Source organism: Canis lupus, chromosome 6, assembly GCF_003254725.2.
Source record: "Canis lupus dingo isolate Sandy chromosome 6, ASM325472v2, whole genome shotgun sequence".
Taxonomy (NCBI): Eukaryota; Metazoa; Chordata; class Mammalia; order Carnivora; family Canidae; genus Canis; species Canis lupus.
In genome coordinates, this window is record NC_064248.1 from 21,205,275 (window position 1) to 21,225,305 (window position 20,031).

Below are 20,031 nucleotides of genomic sequence, written 5' to 3' on the forward strand. Positions count from 1 at the left end.
GAAATAAGAGAAAGACAAATACTGTACTTATGTGTAGAATCTAAACAAAGTTGAACTTGTAGAAACAAAGCAAACAGTGGTTACCAGGGGCTAGGGAATGGGGGGAATTGGAGAGATGCTGTCAAAGTATACAAACTTGAAACTAGAATAGGAATAAGTTCTGGAAATCAAGTAAACAGAATCGTGATTATAGCCAATACCGTATTATATACTTCAAAGTTGCTAAAACGCTAGATCTCAAATGTTCTCACCAAAAAAAGAATGCTAACTATGTGACAAAATAGAGGTGTTAACCAACACTATGGTGGTAATAATACCACAATATATAAACATATTATATCAGTATACTCTACAACTTCAACTTACACAAAGTTAGATTCCAGTATCTTAAAAACAAAAATAAAAACAGCACACAAGGGCAATGCACTAAACTCTGGGAGGAAAATGAGTTAACCGTATCTTTATAAAGCTAGAAAAACTTGAAAACAGAACTCTACACATAAAAATAATTATTTTAACACAGTGAAGAATGATAGATGCCAGAACATTTCAAGATCCCAGATTCCAAACCAGACCAAACTAAGTACCAGGAACCAAAAGAAGACAAAGATATCAAAACTCCAGACTAATAACTTTTATGCATACAGACACAAAAACCCTGAAAAGACGACTAATAAATCGAACCAGCAACATATAAAAAGGACAAATCAAGCCCTAGTGGGATTTACCCCAAGAATGCAAGGTGGGCTTAGCATATGAAAAGCAATGTAATACAACATATTAAGAGAACAAAGGACAGAAACTACTTGATGATCTTACTAGACACAGAAAAAACACCTGACAAAAATCCAAACTTTCATGACAAGATAAAAAACACTCAAACTAGGAGAAGGAAATTTCCATAACCTGATAAAGGCCATCTACAAAAAGCCCACAGCTCACAACACACACAACAGTTAAAACCGAATGCTTGGGATCCCTGGGTGGTGCAGCGGTTTAGCGCCTGCCTTTGGCCCAGGGCGCGATCCTGGAGACCCGGGATCGAATCCCACGTCGGGCTCCCCGCATGGAGCCTGCTTCTCCCTCTGCCTGTGTCTCTGCCTCTCTCTCTCTCTCTGTGACTATCATAAATAAATATAAATTAAAAAAAAAAAAACCGAATGCTTTTTCTCCAAGATGAGAATAGAGACAAAAATGTTCACTCTTGCCACTTCTAGTCAACACTGTACTGTAGGTTCCATTCAGAAAAACTGGGCAAGAAAAATACATAAATACAGGGACTGGAAAGGAACTTATATAAAAACATCTCTATTCACCGATGATACAGGCTTTAGAGAGCTAGCCCTGAAATACACATACACACACACACACACACACACACACACACACCGGCTAATAGAAATACTAAGTTCAGCACAGTTGCAGGATAGAGGATCAACATACAATTATCAACAAATTGGGCGCCTGGGTGGCTCAGCTGGTTAAGCATCCAACTACTGATTTCATCCCAGGCCATGATCTCAGGGTCCTGAGATCAAGTCCCATGTCAGGCTCCATGCTGGGTGTGGAGTTGGCTTAGGATTCTCTCTCTGCGTTTGCTCCTTCCCTCCTCCCTTAGTTGGGCACACGTGAGTATGCGCGCTCTCCCTCTCTCTAATAAATAAATAAAATCATCAATTGACAGATGGGCTACAACATGGACGAACCTTGAGGATGTTATGCTAAGGGAAATAAGCTAGTCACAAAAGGTCAAATATTCTATGATTCCACTCATCTGAGGTATCTAGAACAAATTCATGGAGCAGAAAGCAGAATGGTGTCTGCCAGAAGTTGAAGAATGGGAAATTATTGTTTAATAGGTCAGAGTTTCAATTTTGCAAGATCAGAAGAGTTGTGGAGATGGCTAGTGGGGACAGCTGCACAACACTATGAAAGTAATGTAGTTAATGTCACTGAAATGTACACTCAGAATTGGTTAAGATGGTAAACTGGACATAACAAAATTTTAAACTTTTACGTAGTGAGGGACAACACCAAGAAAAAAGGTAATCCACAGAATGGGAGAAAATATCTGTAAGTCATGTATCTAATAAATAACATGTATCTAGAATATATAAAGAACCCTTTAGGGGCACCTGGGTGGCTCAGTGGTTGAGCGTCTGTCTGCTTTTGGCTCAGGTTGTGATCCTGGGGTCCTGGGATGGAGTCCCTCATCAAGCTCCCCGCAGGGAGCCTACTTCTCCCTTCTGCCTCTCTGTGTCTCTCATGAGTAAATTAATAAAATCTTAAAACTCCAAAATCAAGCTGGATCAAGAGTTTCAAGTCCAACAAACTAAGCCACATATAAAGAGTTCTTTTTTTTTTTAAGTTCAAGTCCCACATTGGGTAGAGTACGATTCAAGATTTTTTTTATTCATTTGAGAGAGACACAGAGACAGAGTGAGAGAGGGAGCATGAGCCTAAGCAGGAGGAATGGGTCCTTGGGAGAAGACGACTCCCTGCTGAGCAGGAAGCCCAAAGCCAGCCAGGCTGGATCCCAGGACCCTGAGATCATGACTTCAGCCAAAGGCAGACAGACACTTAACCAACTGAGCTCCCAGTGGTCCTTGAGATTACTTAAAAATCTTAAAAACAAAACAAAACAAAACTCAATAAAAAAATGACCAAATTTTAAAATGGGCACAGAATCTAAGTAGATATTTCCCCAAATCAGATACACAAATGGCCAAGAAGCACACAAAAAGATGCTCACAGCATTAGTTATTAGCGAAATGCAAATCAAAACCACAATGAGATACCACCTCACAAGATGACAATAAAAAAAAAAAGAAAAAAATGAAAAAAAAAAAAAAGAATAACAAGTGTTGGTGACGATGTGGAGAAACCAGAGCCCTCATACATCACTGGTGGGAAAGTAAAATGGCCCAGATACTTTGAACAGTCCAGCAGTTCCTTGCAAAGGTAAACACAGAATTACCATACGCCCCAGCAATTCTGCTTCCAGGTATGTACCCAAGAGAACTGAAAACACTATGGTCACAGCAACACTCACGCAACACTCATTCGGGAATGTTCACATTGTCATTATTCACAATAACCTTAAAGTGAAAACCCTAATAACACCCACCAACTGAGGAGTCGCTAAAGAAAATGTGGTCTTGGGGCGCCTGAGTGGCTCAAGGGTTGAGCGTCTGCCTTTGGCTCAGGGCATGATCCCGGGGTCCAGGATCGAGTCCAGAATCAGGCTCTCCGTGAGGAGCCTGCCTCTCCCTCTGTCTCTCTCATGAATGAATAAAAAAGAAAACTGAGGGAAACATTCAGAGAAGAATTGAGGATAGGGATAAACTAGAGACAGATAAACTGAGCACAAACAAGAGTTGGGCTTAAGTTCCAGATTCAATGGGGAGCTAGCCAAGGTTTCTAAGAAATAGTGAGGGACAAGCTCAGAACTGTGGCTTGAGGTTGATTAACTTGCAGCAGCGTAGAGGACGCACTTGATGCCCTTTCCTACCTTTATGTGGTAAGAGCCTCACACACATATGCCCCACATCACCCAGAGCTTCACAAGTAGAATACTAAGTAAAACCGACCTCTCTGACATCCTTTGTGTGGTCAACTATCAAACAGTGAAGTAATGCTTAAAAACACATTTAAGAGCAGTGCGTATTTGAGCACCACATAGTACTATTTCCTTGTGTTTTAGAGGGATACTTCAAAAGAATAAGACCAAAGTCAACAAAACACAGATGTCAAAATCATAAAAATACTCAATTATTACTGAAGCAAGCTGCTCAGTAAATGCTAAATGACTCAAAACCACTAGTAAGAACAGCAAACCAAGTGACTTGGTTTAATCTTGTTGGTTATTATACCAAATCCAATCAATCGCTGTTTGCAGAAAATATCTTGTAAGGTTCAAAGTATAAAATTCCTTAGCCAGGTTTCAATCTGTTGTGAACATTCCATCTGAAACTGGAAGTCAGCTGAGTCCTCGGCACACAACATGCTGCTGCAAATTCAACATGCTCTTCCCTAGTTTCTGCTTCATAGCCAACTCACACACCCAGAGTATGCAAATCATTTTTTAAAATAAGACCACCTTAATAGGAAATTTAAACTATATTTATTTTCATGCGTTTTTTTTTTTAAGAGAGAAACTACACCTTTGTTGAACATTACTTTCTCTTTTTGAATCTTAAAATCTCCCTTCTAGTCGCCACTGCCCAGCTCCTCTGATAGCCTCCCTGCAACATTGTTTTACTCTTTGGGGAGCCCTGACCCTCTGAAATCTGATAAATGCTAACGACCATCTTTTTTTTTTTTTTTTTTTTTTTTTTAAGAACATATTCAGTTTTTCAAACTACTTCATACCATCTATATCCCTGTGTGGAATCCAGGATGTGAATCTCTGTTCTGGCGGCATCCTTTTTCAGAATGCAGATCACAAGCCCAGGCCCTAGGTTTGTTTCATTTTCTTACTCAGGTTATCAGTTTATCAGTGGTGAAAGTTGAAAGCAAGGAACTTTTATGTCTAACAATTAGGGAGCTATCTACAGAATGACCCTTCAAAAAATCTGCAGTCATTACAAGTGATCAGTTTAAACATGAAGACCTGTAATTACTATAACCTCAACTATTTAAAAGCATATCTCAGTTTGACCTAATTGTTGGCATGTCTAAAAATGAAAGAAACAGCATGAAGGTAAAAGTACTAGGTCTACTTTCAGTTAATTTGCTTAGAAATGGTGGGGAAAGGAGCCTGACATGACTACTTGAGAGCATATCACCTGTGCACTATTCCTGCCAAAAAGGTTTCACTGAATCTAATCCTACAGAAACCAGCAGAAAAAGCCATAATGAAGACTGCAAAAACGAGTCTGGACTATTCTAAAATGTCAATGTCATGAAAGGGGAAGACAAAGGTAAGGAGCTGCTCCTGATGGAAAGAAATCACAGACAACTAAAAGTGACCCTGGGTTAAGGAATGGAGGAGGAAAAACCCAATCTATTTAAAAAGACATTACTGAGATGACTGGGAAAATTTGAATATGGACAAAAAGGCAGCGCGACAATGTTAAAGTTACCCGTGCATGATAATGCGACTGTTATATAGAATGCCCTTGTTCTTAGGAGATGAGTGCTGTCTTACTTAGGAATGAACTGGCATGATAATATGATATGGCAAAATATTAATAACTGGTAAACTTAGGGAGAGATACAGGTGTTCACTTATTCTTGCTACTTTACTGAAGGTCAGAAGGATTTTTTTTTTTAAATTTTAAATGAGAGGACATTTTCTTGACTTTGAGTGAGAGACCTGTCCTAAGTCATTCTGAGCAGAATACACACAGCACATTCTATTTTAGTCTTTCCAATCATGGGCCATGCTTCTGAGGTTGTCAGAAAACAGAAATGTAAAAGACCTTAATTTATTATACTTGCAGACTTACTTCAGATGCCAAAAACACAAGAGGTTACGGAGTGGTACTCAGACTTTTTAATGATGTTCATATTTAAATTTTCCAAAGAGGGTTGTTGCACGTTTTTAAATTAAACTTAGTTTGTGATTCATTTACTCTACCAATTGACTTACCACATAGCCACCAAATTAAGCTAGAAAGAAACCTACCAATATGAATTTGCTGGCCCATAAAACACATCACAGGAAGGCAACAGAAAAGCTCAACAAAATTGGAAGATAATTTTTTTCAGAATTATTTTTTAACAAATTGCAAGAGCAGGGTCTCTTATCTACAAAGACTTAATGCCCTGGTTAATTCCTGCTGCCCCTAATCTTCTCTTATGTAGCACCTGCCCCAGGCAAAAGTGCTTCAGATAACAACAATCCCAGTTTAGATGCTACAGAATATGGCATTAACAGCATCTTTAACAATTTTTCTTAAATGATGGTGTTCAATAGTTTGGGAGGGGGGGTGTGGAATCACCTAACACGAAATGTGTAATTTTTACTTTAGATAATACATCCTACATTATAATAAGTTACTAGAATGGGCACAAACATTTTCAGATAGAAAGGAGAAACCAACGTTATCATTCTTCTATCGTGCAATATAAAATAAAATACCACACACAGTTGCAAGACCCGGTAGTTGGAATCCCAGGTCTGTCACTTGAGAGAATATAGCCTTGACTGAGTTACTGGATCTGTTTTAACCATAGCTGTCTCATTTGTAAAATGGAAAAGATCAGAATACTGGCTGGTCTTCTCTGATGTCATGGTCCCACTCTAAATACTCAAGGATTCTATGGCTTTGGCCTCCAAAATATTTTTTTAAAATTAGGTCAGTTGGTCTTAGATTTTTTTACAACTAGAAAATGTGACTTACCATCTTCTCTCACCAAACTCCTATTTCTGTTCTGACCTCTTTTCTGTTCAGAGGCTGGGTCAATCAAGACACTGTTTAGACCTCTCTACAATTAATCCCAACCTAGTTAGCTGCCAAATCCCAGACTCCACTTCCTCTGTATCTCCCACTCTCAGCTCCCTTCTTCTACCACTGTAATTCAGGTCTTCATCAACGCCTGCCTTATTCTATCATATCATAACTATCCTACCCAAGAGCATGTAATAGCTCTACACTACTGAAAAGATCTATGCCAGAAGTCCTCAACCTAATAATATTCAAGAACCTGTGTGCCCGTCCCTGCTCTTCGGTGCCAATCTAACCAAACTACCCATTGTATTTCAAAACCCCCAGTACTTCCTGGATTTTGTGCCATTAGTTCTGGTGTTCTTACGCTGCCCTTTTCTCTGCCTTTCAAAACTGATTTCATCCTTTAAAGTTCAGTTCCAGTTGTGACCACCACCCCTATCTAGACATCACAGTTGCCTCTTGTATGCCCATGATATTGACATAAAGTGACAACTTCAATGGTTGACATGAATTAAGAAATACAGTTTACCCCAGGTAGTAAACTAAATTTCTCTTGTGCCCATTTTGTCTCACTGGCACTGGCTACCTGGCACACTGTTTTGAGGGTCTGCCACTTAGCAGAGGAAAAGGGGAATGGCTACACAACTCTAACATTCAGAGGCTAGAGGGCCAGCACAATAGGATGTGGACTTCCCTGGCATAAAGACATAGTAATCAATTTAACATTTAAATGTTTAACCTTCAAAGTCCCTATGTTTGGTTGTCTTCAGGGAATATGAAGCTCTAAGATAACAGTTCTCAACTGGAGGTGATTGTGCCTCCCAGAGAACATTTAGCAATATCCACAGACCTTTCTGATTGTCAGGACTGGGTGGGGAGTGCGACAGGCAGATGCTGCTGACCACAAATGTCAACAGAGCCCAAGTTAAGAAACTCTGATCTAGGAGAATCGCATGTACCTGCTGGTTCTGCCTCCTCAAAGATATTTTCCAAACTTTTCAAAATGAAGAACGATGTCTCTAGTAAAAGACGATTCAGTATGATCCAAAGCCTGACAGCTCCTCCAATTGCCAGTGGTGTGGCCTCCTGAAAGTTACTTAACCTCCTTGTGCCTCAAAGTCCTCGTCTATTAACCAGTAATAACAGTACCTACTTCAAACAGTGATCCAGGGATCAGAAGAGTCCATGGCAAGTCTTCAAAAGAGTGTGCCAGGCAGAGAGGAGGCTTTCAGTACTTTTAGCTACTTGGGTTCTTCCCCTCCCTAGGGCCTAGTCTTGCACTTGGAACACAGAAGACGCTCCAGAAGTGTTTGCTAAAGGAATACTAAGAAAAATGCCCTGATTTCCTGGAGGGAGCATAAATGCTTCAAGAAATACACTCATTATTTGGGAAAAAGGAAGCACAGAACTAGAGACGGAGTCAAAGGAAAGCATTTGCCCATCTAATCACACCTCTCCCCCCTCAGAATGCTATTAACCTGTAGGTTATGCTACCGTCTTCACAGTCCTAATACACTACCTTGTAACCCTCCTTGATAATTGTTCTTCCTCTTCATCCCTGAGAACCAACTGAAGATCCTCATGTATGGAATGCGATGGTATCTTAACCTCTACAGCAACTACCTTGTATTAATTATGTACATATGACAGTCTTCCTACCAGATTGTACATGCTCTCTGTGGCCAGGGATGGTACTTGACCCCTTATTATACAACTCAAGGGGCCTCACACACCTTAGCAACTGACTGGCCCAAACCTCTTGTTTTACAGATTACACACAGAGAGGCTAAATGATTTGCCAAGAGTCAAGGTCATATTTTAAGTGGCAGAGCTGGGATCCAAATTCTGATACACAGCTAATATACTCTAAGTTCTAACAATAACAGCATATGAAAATTATACCTGTGGTAAAGGCAATTGTTAATTAAGCCCCAGAAAACCTCCACAGCAACTATACTGATATGGTTACCTGACAAAGCAAAAATGGGAAGAAAAATGGACTCCAAGTTCCTTTCCACTGCTGAAAATTCAATCTGTTTTCTTTAATGGTTTCATACCTCAACATTTTTTTAAGCTTCTGACAAGAAAACTTATTAGATATCCAAAGAACAGTTGTTTAGTCAGTGATGTCAGGCTTAATTTCCTTGAACCAGTCCCCATAATTATAACAGAAAATCTCTTATTTGGCGAGTCAGTGATGCCCAACCTTCACCCACCGAAAAGATTTTTTTAACAATCACCTTAACAGATCAATATCTATAAAATCAAAAGACCAGCAATTTGGGATGATTTTTTATAGTGAAAAAAATACACACGATTTGAACTGTTATTAACTCCATCATAAACCTAAAACTCACAGTCGTCAAGGACAAACTACATTAAAACCTGAGATAGAAGAGATTTTGTTTTATCCTGTCCAAGTGAAAAAGAAGGCCGTATACTGATAAGGTTCATCTAGAAGTTTCTCTGAGTCTCTCCATATAATTCAAAAGAAGCCGGCCAATAAAGAAAGGACTATAAGAAAATGAATCTGAAAAAGAGTTAAATACAGTGCAATGCTCTGATGCTTTAAGCAATTACAGCTCAATAAAGCTAAACGTTTCCATAAAGGCAACGTTTAAAAACCAAAAAAACTCCTTTTGTGGCGATGATTTAAGTTACCAGTGCAAAAGCACTCTGGGCCCAGTAGAAATGATAACCACTTATTGGAAACAGAATTTTTTAAATCGCTTTACCAGTTGATAAAAAGAGCACACACCGACCATAGACTCAAATTTAGTTTCAAAAGAAAACAAAACGCAGTTTATGCTCGGTAAAGTTCAAGGGCAAAACTGTTTCCAGTGCAACAGAATCTGCCTGACTACAATGTGTTGGGAGAGGAAAAAAAAAATTAATAATAATAATAATAATGCGAACATAGTATCTTCTTATAAAGGCAACAATTTGAGTTACAAAGTAATAACGGGGAAGCCAAAACAGTTTGACAGCCCGCCATAAGGGCCGCCTCAATCATGAGTCACACAATGCCTGCAACCATTTACGATAGTAATTAATGCACAAGTCCCCTAATTAAATTCTAAAAGGGTGAGAACGCTTTAACTAAGTTTACAAGAATTGCTTTTCGCTGTTTTGTTGTGTGTGTGTGTGTTTTCTTTCCCTCCCCCAAAGAAAAGAACACACGCGTAATGAACGCATCTCCCCGCAATCCCTCCCATCCAATATTCCCTCCGGCCTCTTCTCCCGAATGTCTATTCCCTGCGTGCGAAAAGAAAAATGACACGGGGTGGGGGTGGGGGGGGACTTCTAGACCCAGAACGGGGCGAACCCGAGTGGAAATACACGATGAATGGGGCGACAGAGACGGAAGCTCGCCCATCTTACCTGCTAAGAGTCCTTTCTACGTCTTTGGTAGCTTTAGCTTCCAATTCTCTGCAAGAGAAAAGAAAAGGAGAGAGAGAGAGAGAGAGAGGGAGGGAGGGAGGGAGGGAGGGAGATGCGCGTGAAAACGGAGCTGCTGCGGCAGAGGCTCGCGCCGGGGCGGATGGGGGAGGGGAGGGGAGCCCGGGGGTGCTCACAAAGCTGCGGGGCTGCAGCCCGGACTGCGGGCAGGCGGCGCGGGCGAGCCGCAGCCCCCGGCCCGGCCCCAGCGGCGCAGCGCGGCCCCTCCGGGCTTCCCGCCGGGCCCCCGCAGGGGCGCCCCCGCCCCGCACCCCCCTCCCCCGCCGCGGCCCGAGGTCTCGGGGACGCCCGCCGCCGCCGCCGCCACCCGCGGTCGCGGGCCCTGCGGCAGCGCCCCAGGCTCCTCCCGCCCGGAGGGAGGCCCCCGCCCCGCTCACCTCATGTGTGTAAAGTGCACGAGCAAGTGGGGCGCGGCGAGTGAGGCTCGCGAGCCTCAAGCCCTCCGCAGCGCCGCGGGGAGAGGCCCGAGCCGCTGCACCAGCGCCATTTTCTACACCGACCCGCTGCCGCCGCCGCCGCCACCGCCGCCGCCGCAGGCCCCAGACCGGAAGTGAATGCCCCGTTCGGCAACCCCTTCCGGGGGCGCCGCGGCCACCGGCCTCAAGATGGAGGCCCTAGCAACTAGCCCCGCAGCCGGGGCAGGCCCTTGGCAACCGCCCGGGCGCGCGGGCCGGACCTCTCTGGACTGGGGTCACCGCCTCCAAGGCGCCCTGCACAGCGGCTGGAGGGGCCCGCCGAGCCCCGGGCCCAGCCTCTGTCGCCGCGGCCGGCTGCGATCCGCCTGGAGTCCCGCCCCTCCTCCTCCTCCTCCTCCTCCTCCTCCTTTGCTGCGACACAAGTTTCCTTCTCTGCCACCCGGCCCCTCCCCCACCGAAACACACCAAAAAAAAAAAAAAAAAAAAAAGGCCAAAACCGCAAATTCTACCCCTGCCGCAGCCAAATGAGCCCGCGCGGCTTTTGAAATCCGCCACTTGTAATTATTTGTTGACCTTGGGCCAGTTATTTAACCTCTGTGCTCCTCCGCTTCCTCCTCAGGTGAAGGAGGCATACCTGAGGTGGACTGGGAGGCTCACGGCGGTTTTTAGCCACCGAATTTTGCAGACCGTTTGACTCAGCAGTTCCGCCGGCGCGGATGTCTCTGCTCCGAAAACAATCCCGGGTCCCTAGGAATATTTCACCGTCAACATGGGAAGCCCGGGCGTCGGTGATGGTGAAAAAAGACTGTAAACGGCCAACATGTCCAAGCCTCGGAGGTGGCTCCCGACACCGAAGCCCCGGCGGCGTGCGAGAGGGTGGTGCGAAAATGATGGGGAGGAAGAGCCGCGGCGTGGGGACGGTGGTTACAATAGACCCAGCCAAGACGCGGGTTCGAGACTCGCTCCCCACCCCCGGCAGGAAGCGTGAAGATACAATACGATACATACGTGTAGCAAAGTACAAATATCTGTGTCCTGGGAGCTTCGTGCAAGCTTACAGGGAGATACGGCCGTACACTTACGTGTAGATTACAAGTGCCCTGGGAGCTTCATGCATGCTTATAGGGAGATACGGCCGTACACTTACATGTAGCTACAATAAGAGACGCGTGTGCCTGTGTGTATGTGCATCTTCTTTCCCAAAACGCTCCCCACCCCACCCCCCCGCACTTCATCAAAAGATGATCCCTCCTCTCTCTGCTTACAATCCATTCCTTCTCAGAAACCTCACTCGGAGGATCATCCCATTTTCCTCTTTCTAAACTAGGTCTTTCTTTCCACTGGTTCTAAAACATGCCCACATCTCTCCCATTTAAAAAGAGAAAAAAGAAAAAAAAGAAAAACAGCAGCAGCAAAACGTTCCTTGACTGCCCAGTTCTCCTCTCAGGAAGATGGGTGATCAATCAGTTAATGAATAAATGAATGGATGCACACAAAGTCCTTAAAGCATAGGCACCAAAATGGGAACGGATGGTATTGTTGAGGGTTTTAATTTTCTTCTCTGAATGTATCTGGCTTTTTTGTTTTGTCTCATTTTTATACAACGAGCGTGTTAAAACACACACAGACGCACACAAAACTAAGAAAACCAGGTGTATAGGGGCGCCTAGCTGGTTCAGTGGGTGGAGCATGTAATTCTTGATCTTGGGGTCGTAGGTTTGAGCCTCACATTGGGTGTACAGATGACTTTAAAAAATAAAATACCTTTTTTTTTTTTTTTTTAAGAGACAGGGCAGAGGGGGGAGGGGTAGAGGGAGAGACAGAGAGAGGAGATGAGAAAATTTTATGCAGGCTCCACGCCCAGTATGGATCCCAAGGCGGGCTTGATCTCACAACCCTGAGATCATGACCTGGGCCAAAATCAAGAATCCAACGCTTAACAGACTGAGCCACCCAGGCGCCCCCAAAATAAAATCTTTTCATTTATTCATGAGAGACACAGAGAGAAAGGTGCAGACATAGGCAGAGGGAGAAGCAGGCTCCCCAAAGGGAGCCCGAAGTGGCATTCCATCCCAGGACCCCGGAATCTTGACCTGAGCCCAAGGCAGACACTCAACCACTGAGCCACACAGGTGTCCCATCCCAAAATAAAATATTTTATTTTTTTAAGATTTCATTTATTTATTCATGAGAAACACAGAGAGACAGAGATAGAGCCAGAGAGAGAAGCAGGCTCCACGCAGGGAGCCCCATGTGGGACTTGATCCCTGGACGACAGGATCACACCCTGAGCCAAAGGCAGATGCTCAACCGCTGAGCCACTCAGGTGCCCCCCAAAATAAAAGCTTAAAAAAAATCAGGTTTACAAAATGTAAAATATAGAGAACACCAAATAAATACTAAGTGATTTTCCCTTTCCAGTCATCATCCCTAAGGTCCATCCATACATATATTTGGTTTGGTATTATGATTCTTTCTACTTAAAATGTTAAAAATGATGTATCATTTATTTAGGAGTTAAAAAATACGAACACATATGAACAGCACAATATGTTTTCATACCAGGTTTATGGATAATTTTCAATGACAGCGTAACGCAATGAAAACAATATCAACATTTAGAGAGTTGTTAATATTAGCTGATTTTTTAAAAATTAGACTTCCTTAGGTTTGAATAACCCGTGGTTGTCAGCTGGGACATTTAGCAATATCTGTTTTTGAGCTGTTACATTTGGATGCTACCGGTCTACTGGGTAGAGGTCAGGAGTTCTGCTAAATATCCTACAGCACAAAGGACGTTCCCCCACAACACGAGATTATCTGAACCAAAATGCCATTAGCACCCAAGATTGGGAAACTCTGGAACTAATTCCCAGCCCCAGGGAAGTTGAGAAGGTAGGATTTCTGGAAGATCTTTGCAATGGTTTAACATGACCCCTCCAGGCTTGCATTAGGAAGTCATGCTAATCACTTTTTAATGAGCTCTTATGCATAGAGGTAGATCAAAGAAGAATGATCTTGTAAGACAAGCAGTGATTCCTTATCAGTAACCTAGTAAGGAATGTTGTCTTCTTATTATTCTTTCTCTTTATTAAATAAGTAGTCTCTCTTTCTACTGAATATTTCCCATTTTCATTAACAGTAACTTCCACTTAAAAAAAAATGATGCTTATCACAAGTACTGAGTAATGTACAGAATTGTTGGAATATTACATTATACATCTGATACTAATATAGCACTGTATGTTAATTATATGTTCTTTTAAAAAAAGATACATGTTAAAATGATTTTTTAAATGCTCCTTGCAAAAAAAAAAAAAATGCTCCTTGCTTCTCACAAGGAGATGTGGGTTATTTCTTTGAATGGATTTGCTGACCATTCTGTAATTCATGTACATAATTGGGTTTTTTTTGGTACATAATTGTTTTAAAACAATAAAGATATTTCTAAGAGTGAAAAAAAGAAAAAAACATAAAACAACAGCAACAAAAAACTCAGTTGATGCCTCATTACTCCCCAGCTCCATCTTCCTTCTCTCCTTCCTAGCAAAGCTTCTTGGAAAAGTGCCCTACATTAGCTACTTCCAGTTGCTTACCTCCTGTCCCAACCCCCTTTCACCTAACATAGCTACTCCTGCCCCAAAATTGCTCTTATGAATGTCACAAATGACCTTGAAGCTGTTAAATTCAATGGTAATATTTCTTCCCTTGTCTTGACTAAGTTCTTAGCTGTATTTTCACAACTGGCCACTCCTTTCTTTCAAGAGTCTCTTCTCTTGGTTGTCTTGGCAGCACATTCTCCCTGAATTTCTTTTTTACCTCTCTAGCCATTCTTTTTTCTTGTGTGTGTGGGGGGGTGGGCGTGGGTGTGTATGTGTATCCTTTGCCAGCATCTCCTGATTTACACCAAATAAATGTCAGGATCCCCAAGGCTCTTTTCCAGATTTCCCACACACACACTCTTCTCCCCACTTTCTCCTTGGGATGGGTGATCTCATCTATTTTCTTGTATTTAAATGCAGATGACTTTCAAATTCCAAGCTTTGGCCCATATCTCATGTGTATACTCCAGAATGCCAAAATGACAGATCACCATGCAACAAATATTTATTAAGCACCTACTGTATGCTAGCTACTGTGTTACGGCCTGGTTCTCTGCCATTTGTGAGGAACTACTGTGGTGGATTAAGTCTAATGGGGCAGAGAAGGGTTTTTTTTAAAGGTTTTATTTATTCATGAGAGACACACAGAGAGAGGCAGAGACATAGGCAGAGGGAGAAGCAGGCTCTCTGCAGGGAGCCCAATGTGGAACTCCATCCCCTAACCCTGGGATCATGCCTGGGCCAAAGGCAGACGCTCAACCACTGAGCCACCCAGGCGACCCAAGAGATTTTTTTTTAAAGCAAACTAAAGTATATAATTACAAACCAATGACAAGTGCACAGAAGGAAAGGAATGTTGTTCTAAGCAAGTGTAAAACAGGACCATAACATAGACTATGTGGTCAAAGAAGGTTTCTTTGGAAATGTCAAGCTTCATCTGAGAGCTAAAGACTGAGGGGCAGCCAACCAGGATCCAGGAAACAGGAGAGGAAAGTTCTCAGGCTGGAGGTTGACATTTGTGAGTCTTTGTTGTGGATGAAAACAGGCTTTGCATTGCATTTGGCTCTAAATCCACTGGAGCCACCATTTTTATTTTACTTGCATAATGAATTCAGAACAAAACCAGAAACAAGGTCTGGTATACAGAGTAATGGGTTTCATGATCACTGCTCATTGATGTAAGCAGATGCCATTTCCTACAACAAGCATATTCCCTAGATTCAGTGAATATTAGAATATTTCACATAGCTCATTGTTGAAGTTTACAGTTTGAGAATTTGGAGATAACATGAAATGCCTTTCCAATGAAAGCTTCTTATGAAATAACGCATCTTGTTTCTTCTTGGTGAGCATAAAAAGAAATATAGGCTGTACAAATTTAAATAAGACCTTTTCTCATTTGTCTTTCTTCTTTGGGTTCATGTTTCTTTGGTTTCTGAGGTTACCAGAACATAAATGTTCTCCAACCCTCTCTTCTTTACCTCACTGGGAAAGTAAATGACTAGCTTTACTTGGGAAATTATGTGCTTGAAAGAAAATGATTTTTTTTTCTCCCAAGTCTCACCGAGTGTCATTATATCTACAAATGTATTTTTTAGGCAAAGCTCACTCAACATATTTTTAAATTTGGAAAATTTTCCACAATAATGCATAGTGGGAATTGAAGGCATGACCATGAATAAAATTTCCTGGATAGAGTATTTATTTTCTTTAAACTTTATTTGGCACTTAATATGTGCCAGGCATGCATTATTCTAAGTGTTTTTTGTTTGTTTGTTTTTTAAGATTTTATTTATTTATTCATGAGAAACCGAAAGAGAGAGAGGTAGAGACACAGGCAGAGGGCAGAGGGAGAAGCAGGCTCTACTCAGGGAGCCGGATGTGGGACTCGATCCCGGAACTCTAGGATCATGCCCTGAGCCGAAGGCTGATACTCAACCGCTGAGCCACCCAGGCGTCCCTATTCTAAGTGTTTTACAAATATTAACCAAACATTCATTGTTTTCCTCACACAGCTCCATGAGGTAGAAACGTGATCCCCATTTTACAGATGAGAATAATTGACTTGCCCAAAGTCACATAAATTGCAGTAGTAAAACCAAGCAGTTTGCCTCCTGAGCCCATGTAGATGGGTTTATCTCAACCATATTAGACTCTGCAGGACCTTTTGATAACAAATATTTTGTTATACCACGCCTTACTACCCCAAAATGATAATCCTAGATCATATAATCTAACACATAATTTCAAAATGTGTATATAATCACTTATCTCTGATTTAAAAGAGAAATAAGAGAAAAGCAAATATAAAATAAAATGTCTTTCACTAGGTGAACGCTTGGGAATGGTCTCCACTGAAGCCTCAGTAAAGTAGGCAGATGCTGGCAACTATATGTAGAATCCGGACTACAAATGCAGACTGACACAGTAGTGTCACATTGATTACTCACACACCAGGAGCTGTAATGATGTTGGAGGCAAAATTTTTCTGGAATACAGAGCAATTCTCCAGTTCTGAACAACTAGACAATAATTCCCCCTCAACTGATGTAGTAATTGCATTACCAGAAATTTTAGGGTCTGTTAAAACTGAAAAAAGGAGTTAGGTCCTGGGATAACTATAAACACACCTTTCACCTGTGTGAGTGCGCAGCGAGAGAGAGAATTTTACATTTTGTGGGACTATCCAGTACTCATGGCTCCTACCCACCAAATCTCAGCACACCCTCCACCACTTTGTGACAACCAAAACCACTCTTAATGGTTTTCCCAAACCCTCTGAGGAATGGGGGTAAAGTATTATTTTATTGAGAATCCTTGCTATAGAATGAGAATAGTCTTGTTGATGTGTGATACTCCAGGGAAGAAACCAAGAAAAATGGGGTAAGTGTAGTCTAATGGGGCCAAGTGATGCCTCCCAGACATCTCAGACATCTCAGACTGACATGTCAAAGCCAAGGCTCCTTCGTCCTCCTCTGCTCCCTACCCCCCCACACACACACAAACGTGTCCCCAAGGGGACAGTTTTTCTCAGATCAGTAATAACACTACCAGTCACTGAGCTGCCCAGCCAGAAACCTAAGAGTCAGTTTTGACTTTTCCCTCAGGCTCCCCCAGTGCATCAATAAATTATTTCACCTCCAAACTTTTCTCTTATTTGTCCCTTTCTCTGTTTCTCCTCTGCCACCTTCCTAAAAACGTCACAGATTCTCTCCTTTCTCCCTTTTATTTCTTGGTTGTGTTATAGTTTATGTAAAATAAAATGCTCCCATGTGAAGTGAAAAATTCAATCAGTTTTGACAAATAAATACACACAGGTCAATATATAAAACATGTCAATCACCCCAGAACATTCCCTTGGGCTTCTTTTCTGTTGTTCATCTGCTCCCCCAGCACACATACACCTGACACCAGGAAACTATGCTTCTGACTTTTAACCCCATAAATGAGTATTGTCGGTTCAAGAGCTCATGTAAATGGAGTCATACACTGTATTTATCCTTTGTGACCTATTTCTCTTGCTCAATGTCTGTAAGAGTCATTCATGTTGAAAGTATCAGAAGTATGTTTCTTTTTATTATTGAGAAGTATTCCATTGAGTGAATACACCACAGCTTGTTCATCATCTTCTGTTGACTGACATTTGAGTTATTTCCAGTTTGGGGTTATTATGAATAAAGCTGCTAAGAACATTTTTGTACACATCTTTTTTGTCTGTGTAAGGACAGCAGACATATGTTTTTATTTCTCTTGGATAAATAGCTAGGAACACAATTACTAAATCACAAGATAAGTGTATATTTAACTATATGAAAAACTCAAGGCTGTTTCTAAAATGGTTACACCAGGTTACATTTCCCACCCTGGGAAGAGTCCTGTTGCTCCACATCCTGGTCAGAACCATACATGAATGCTCTTTGCCTCTTGAATAGTTCTCCACAAGGCATCGTTACTGATTTTTTCTTAAAATGAAGACACCTGGGTGGCTCAGTGGTTGAGTGTCTGCCTTTGGCTCAGGTCATGAATCTGGGGTCCTGGAATCGAGTCCCGCATCGGGCTCCCTGCAGGGAGCCTGCTTCTCCCTCTGCCTATGTCTCTGCCTCTCTCTGTGTCTCCCATGAATAAATAAATAAAATCTTTTAAAAAATGATTTTTTTTCTTAAAATGAAAGCTTAATCATCTTACTCTCCAGCCTAAAATAACTCAAAGACTTTCTCCAAGGCTCTTGATTCAAAGCCTAGTATCTTCAACATGGTCTGCTGTATCTCCTCAATGGTGTCTCTGGTCATTCCCCCTGTTCATAAGTCCAGATAATCCAAAGGCCCTTCTTTCACTTCCTAAAAGGTGCCCAGCTTCTTGATCCAGCCCAGTTCTTTTTTTTTTTTAATTTATTTATTCATGATAGTCACACAGAGAGAGAGAGAGAGGCAGAGACACAGGCAGAGGGAGAAGCAGGCTCCATGCCGGGAGCCCGATGCGAGACTCGATCCCGGGACTCCAGGATCGCGCCCTGGGCCAAAGGCGGGCGCTAAACCGCTGAGCCACCCAGGGATCCCTGTAACATAGTATTTCTGTCATTATTTATTTAATCTTTGATTCTCCAGATTCTTTGTAAGCTCCAGAAGAGCAAGGAAGGATCATGTCTACCTTGTTCTCACTATATCTTTAGTATCTATCACAATGCCTACTGTGTATTAGGCCCTTAATAATAGCAAGTGTAGGAATGGTTCTTTTGTGCATTGCTCACCTGCCTCTATCTAAACATCCACAATACCACCAAAATAATCTTTCAATAAGTAAATCAGGGGCAGCCTGGGTGGCTCAGCAGTTTAGCTCCGCCTTCAGCCCCGGGCATGATGCTGTAGACCCTGGATCAAGTCCCACGTCGGATTCCCTGCATGGAGCCTGCTTCTCCCTCTGCCTGTGCCTTTGCCTCTCTCTCTCTCTCTCTCTCTCTCTCTGTGTGTGTGTGTGTGTGTCTCATGAATAAATAAAATCTTTAAAAAAAAAAGTAAATCAGGTCAGGTAGCGCTGCTGCTTAAAATTCCTGTCTCTCTGAATTCTATAGGTTACTATCTGAAACCCCTTGCCTAGCATAAAAGGCCGTTCAAGAATTCTTACTAACCAAATCTGCCCAATTTCTTAGAATTCTTATTTTGTGTTCCAGTGATACTGAATTATCACTACTCTCTTATGTTTTTCAATGCCTCCATGACTTGAACATGTTATTTCTTCTGAGCGGAACGCCTCCCTTACTATGTCCACCCAACAGCTCCTACTTCAAAGCCTGGTTCGGGGCACCTGGGTGGCTCAGTGGTTAAGCATCTGCCTTTGATTCAGGTCGTGATCTCGGGGTTCTGGAATCAAGTCCTATACCAGGCTCCCCACAGGGAGCCTGCTTTTCCCTCTGCCTCTATCTCTCATGAGTAAATAAATAATAAAATCTTTTTTTAAAAACAACAACAAAACAAAAACAAAGCCTGGTTCAAGAGTTTCAACAAGCCTTCCCTGGGATTCTCTGGATCTCATAACAATGCAGATAGGATTCAAGTATCAGTACTGACATAGACTTCACTGACTCATCCCCTCCTAATTCAGGTAGAAACTCAGCCCTCTGGAAAGAATCCGTGAGCATTAATGGCTGGAATTTCACACATTCTCAGAAGATAACTCATTTTATCCAGACACTGCTGGCATGTAAGGCCCCGAGAATGGGGACTTGTCTGTTGGGTTCAGTGTATTGTTCCCCAGGACCTACAGCAGTGCCTAAGAGGTATTAAACATTGAATTAATACTTGTTGAATGATGAAGAATGAATGTCTTTGTTCCAAGCAGTTCCATAATGTGTGTCAAGGAGCATCATTGTTCTCCCAGGTACTTGCTTGTTATCATCTTGACCGCCAACAAGAACTAGATTCATTAGGGATGCCTGGGTGGCTCAGAGATTGGGTATCTGCCTTTGGCTCAGGGCGTGATCCTGGAGCCCTGGGGTAGGGTCCTGCGTCAGACTCCCTGCATGGAGCCTGCTTCTCCCTCTGCCTGTGTCTCTGCCTCTCTCTCTGTATCTCTCATGAATAAGTACATAAAATCTTAAAAAAAAAAAAAGAACTAGATTCATCTAAACATCTGCTTGCCTTCTTAGATCTGCTGAGTTTTACT

The 20,031-nt window shown here is 42.3% G+C and overlaps 1 protein-coding gene across 20 annotated transcripts in view; it reads right to left on the minus strand.

Moving 5' to 3' along the window:
• TNRC6A (trinucleotide repeat containing adaptor 6A) overlaps positions 1-11,102 on the minus strand; it is a 107,385-nt gene extending 96,283 nt beyond the window's left edge. For 15 of the 20 annotated variants that reach the window (XR_007411228.1, XR_007411227.1, XM_049111278.1 and 12 more), the window contains exons 1-2: positions 10,232-10,628; positions 9,777-9,824 (exon numbers count right to left, since the gene is read on the minus strand). Coding sequence is in view for 14 of the 20 variants with exons in the window: in XM_049111278.1 (XP_048967235.1) it covers positions 9,777-9,824; positions 10,232-10,236 (53 nt within the window). In the remaining 6 variants the exon portion in view is untranslated. Of the gene's footprint in view, positions 1-9,776; positions 9,825-10,231; positions 10,646-10,904 lie in introns of those variants that run through there. The other 5 variants (XM_025416148.3, XM_049111279.1, XM_025416146.3 and 2 more) reach the window with 5 other exon arrangements.
• Between the last annotated feature and the right edge of the window lie 8,929 nt (positions 11,103-20,031).